This window comes from Quercus lobata, chromosome 2 (assembly GCF_001633185.2).
Source record: "Quercus lobata isolate SW786 chromosome 2, ValleyOak3.0 Primary Assembly, whole genome shotgun sequence".
Classification (NCBI taxonomy): domain Eukaryota; kingdom Viridiplantae; phylum Streptophyta; class Magnoliopsida; order Fagales; family Fagaceae; genus Quercus; species Quercus lobata.
This window is the reverse complement of record NC_044905.1, coordinates 42,429,534-42,433,563: the sequence shown is the minus strand read 5'-3', so window position 1 is coordinate 42,433,563 and position 4,030 is coordinate 42,429,534. Positions and strand designations below refer to the sequence as shown.

Genomic DNA, 4,030 nt, shown 5'->3' with positions numbered 1-4,030 from the left:
CCCACTTCAAGACCCGTTTGAGTTGTTTAACGCATGAATAGATATTATAAGTTATTAATTTTCCCTAAGCCCGTGATCCGAGGAGCCATACAGGACTTAGGTTCTGTTTAACACTTGGATAGATGCCATAAATTATTAATTTCCCCTAAGCCTGTGGTTCGAGGAGCCATACAGGACTTAGGTTCTGTTTAACACTTGGATAGATGTCATAAGTTATTAATTTCCCCTAAGCCTATGGTCTGAGGAGTCATGCAAGACTTAGGTTCTGTTTAACACTTGGATAGATGCCATAAGTTATTAATTTCCCCTAAGCCTGTGGTCCGAGGCATGTATTTAATATCGAAAGCCCCTAGAAGCGTGCTCCACATGGCAATTCTTCCTGTGTAATCGGCACTCCGGAGTACCGACCTGAGGGGAAATTAAGTTAGAACAACAACTGTGTGTGCCTGGAAGTAGTGAGAGAGTTTTCGCGTAGCGTGCACTACTGCCAAAATCACCTTCTCTAGTGGTAAGTAACACACCTCGGCCTCATGTAGCGATTTACTTACATAGTAAACTTGCCGTTGTATGCCATTGTCAATCCGTATTAACACCAAGCTCACAGCGTAAAGGGCCACCGCGATGTAGGCGAACAAAACCTCGTCAGCCTCAGGACTAGACATGATGGGTGGCTGCGACAGGTATTCTTTAAGTTGCTGGAAGGCGAAGGCACAGTCCTCGGACCACTCAAATCCTTTCCATTTGTTCATCAAGAGGTAAAAGGGCCGGCATCGGTCCGCAGATTGGGAAATAAACTGATTCAAGGTCGCGTTCATTCCAGTGAGTTTTTGGATTTCTTTTGGGTTCCGAGGAGCTTGTAAATTGTGGATCGCTTTGATCTGATCTGGGCTCACCACAATTCCCCTGTGAGTTACCATATAGCCCAAAAATTTGCTAGACCCGACACCAAATGAGCACTTAGAGGCATTGAGACGTAGTTTGATGCCAAAAATGACTTTGAGATCTCCCACATGCTCGGACACCACTTTACTCTTTACTACCATGTCGTCTATGTAGACTTCAATACTCTTGCCCAGTTGCGGCTCAAACATTCTAGTCATCATTCTCTGGTAGGTAGACCCTGCATTCTTCAAACTGAAATGCATCACTTTGTAGTGGTAGTTTCCAATAGGAGTCATGAATGCCGTTTTTTCTTGATCACTCGGGGCTAGTGGTATTTGATGATAACCTTGAAATGCATCCAAGAAGCTCATTCGAGGATGGCCTACAGTTGCATCTACCAACTGGTCTATTCGAGGCATTGGGAACGGGTCTTTTGGGCATGCCCTATTCAAGTATGTGAAATCTATGCAAACTCGCCACTTCCCACTCTTCTTTTTTACCACTACTATATTGGTCAACCACTCGGGGTAAAAGACTTCTTTCATAGCTCCTGCCTTTTTTAGCTTTGTTACTTCGTCCCTAATAGCGTTGGCATGCTCTTTTGACGGGCGTTAGGGTGGTTGCTTTTTGGGAATGGCGAATGGGTTAACGTTAAGGTGGTGGCAAATGAAGCTCGAATCAATCCCTGGGGACTCGTAGGTGTCCCATGCAAACATGTCGACATTTTTTCTAAGAAACCTAATCAGTTCTTCTTTCTCTCAGACGGGTAGTTCTGAGCTAACTTGAAATAATTTCTCTGGATCAGCTTCAACAATAATCCTTTCTAGATTTTTGCATTTCACCTCCTCGGTTGGCTCATCAATGGGTATTGCTGAGGTGGTTGATTGCTATAAGTCCTTTCTAATAGAGGTCGAGAACTCTGTATTAGATTGGCGTGAGATGGCAGCCACCATGCACTGTCTAGCCATGGCCTGATTTCCCACAATCTCCTCGACTCGGCCTTCCGACGGGTATTTCACCTTTTGGTGAAGCGTAGAAGAAACGACTCCCAAGGCGTGGAGCCAAGGTCTAGCCACTATAGCTGTGTAGGGCAAATAGGTGTCAACCACAATGAAATCCACCTCCACCATGTCCGAACCGGTCTGTATGGACAGTCTGATCTGTCCCCTCGATGTAACGATTTTCCCTTCGAAACTCACTAAAGGGGGAATCATACGCCGTTAGGTTTTCAGACTTTAAGTTCAACCCCATGTACAGGTCAGGGTACATTACTTCCACAACACTGCCCTAATCTATCAGTACTCTCTTCACATCAAACCTCACAATCCTGAGTGTAACTACCAGAGCATAGTAGTGGGGTTAGATGGTTCCGATCTTATCCTCGTCCAAGAATCCCAACACAAGTAAGGCTCCTTTCTTGGACTTTTTGGACTCCCGATCGTTGTCCTCGGTGGAGAGCCGAGCCACAGACATTACTTTGGAGGGAAAAGAGCCGGTTCTTCCCGGAGCGGCAGAATGACATTTATCATGCCCATAGGAGGTCTTAAAGATATGTCTCTCCGGGGTTCTTGGTTTGTCTAACCCGGATGACCACTAGAAGAATGTAAAAGGTGCCTCAATTTCCCTTCTCGGACCAACTGATCCAAGTGGTTCCATAGGTTCTTGCAGTCTTCGGTAGTATGTCCGTGGTCTTGGTGGTACTGAAAATACAGACTCTAGTTGGCTTTGAAGAGTCTCCAGCCATCTTATTCGGCCACTTGAAGAATGGCTCATTCTTGACTTTCTCTAAAACCTGGTGTACCGGTTCTTTGAATACGGCGTTAACTATTTGCGTGTTGGCTGATCCTGATTGCCCTGCGAAATCTCTCCTCGGATGGTTATTGTTGCATCGTTCAAACCTGAAATCATTCCTCTTATGAGGAATGATCTTCTCCTTTCCTTTCCCTTGTAGTTGGTCCTCTTCCACCCTTTTGTATTTGTCAATCCAGTCCATAAGTTGACGAACGCTGGTAACAGGCTTACCAGTCAAGGATTTCCTCAAATCATGCTCGGTGGGGAGATCACTTTTAAACGTGCTGATGGCAACGTCGTCATAGTTGCCGTCCATCTCGTTGTACATTTCCCAATATCTGTCCGAGTATGCTTCTAAAGTTTCTCCTTCACGCATGGACAATGACAACAATGAACTCAGAGGCAGAGGAGCCCTGCTGTTCGTAATGAAACGAGAGCTAAAGGCTTGGGTGAGCTGCTTGTAGGAATCTATGGAGTCCGTTTTCAAGCTGTTGAACCACCTCATCGCCACGGGTCCTATGCTGGACAAGAAAACCTTGCACATCAAAGCCTCTTTTTGAGAATGGATGGCCATTCTTTGATTAAACTGGCTCACATACTCCACAGGGTCCGTTCGGCCATTATAAATGGCGAACGTAAGTTGGTGGAAACGCCGAGGTAGTCTAATCCCTTCTATCTTGTGCATGAAGGGTGACTTAGAGATCTGATCTAGAACTTTATTCATGGCATCATTACCTAGGCCCTTACTAGATGGGCTCTTATGTCTCCGTCTATGACGGTGCTCATCTTCATAAGAGATTCGTTTGGGGGAGTTCTTGATCTCCGCATGTAACTGACGTCCTCTTCATCATTAGAGGATATGTCGGAGCTGGAAAGGGACCGTCTCCTTTTCAAGTCGTCTATCTCTCGATGCATGGCCTGACAGTTGTTTTGCCTCTAGAATATGCAATTGCCCACCTAAAAGGGGCTTCTATTCGTTTGGGTAACATGCACACTCCCCTCTAGATTTCTTTCGTTTTCCCAATTTCGTTCAAGTTCAAGGTCAGGGGAATTACCCTATTGTTGAGACCCCAGGTTCTATCTGTTGGGGACTTACCTGGCGCGGGTTTTCCTGGTGTAGACTTGATCCTTCCATGTTTAACTATTGCACTCACTGGGTTCCTCCCCACAGACGGTGCCAATTGTAGGGGCAAGATTTGGAGCCCAAGCCCAAATGTATGGAATCCTAGTCTAATAAGCCCAATACAATGAATTTTATAGAGTATGGGTCAAAGAACTAGGTCTAGATCAGTTGGGCAACAGCTAGCATGGAGTTAAAAGATCAATTAAACACAAATAAAAGCCATTGTTGCCAAAG

At 45.4% G+C, this 4,030-nt stretch overlaps 1 protein-coding gene across 1 annotated transcript; it reads right to left on the bottom strand.

Annotated features, from left to right (window-relative positions):
* Window positions 1-2,497: 2,497 nt before the first annotated feature.
* Window positions 2,498-3,247, bottom strand: LOC115964692. Its single transcript, XM_031083954.1, has one exon. It carries the CDS (start codon window positions 3,245-3,247, stop codon window positions 2,498-2,500), a length of 750 nt encoding a protein of 249 aa, XP_030939814.1.
* Between the last annotated feature and the right edge of the window lie 783 nt (window positions 3,248-4,030).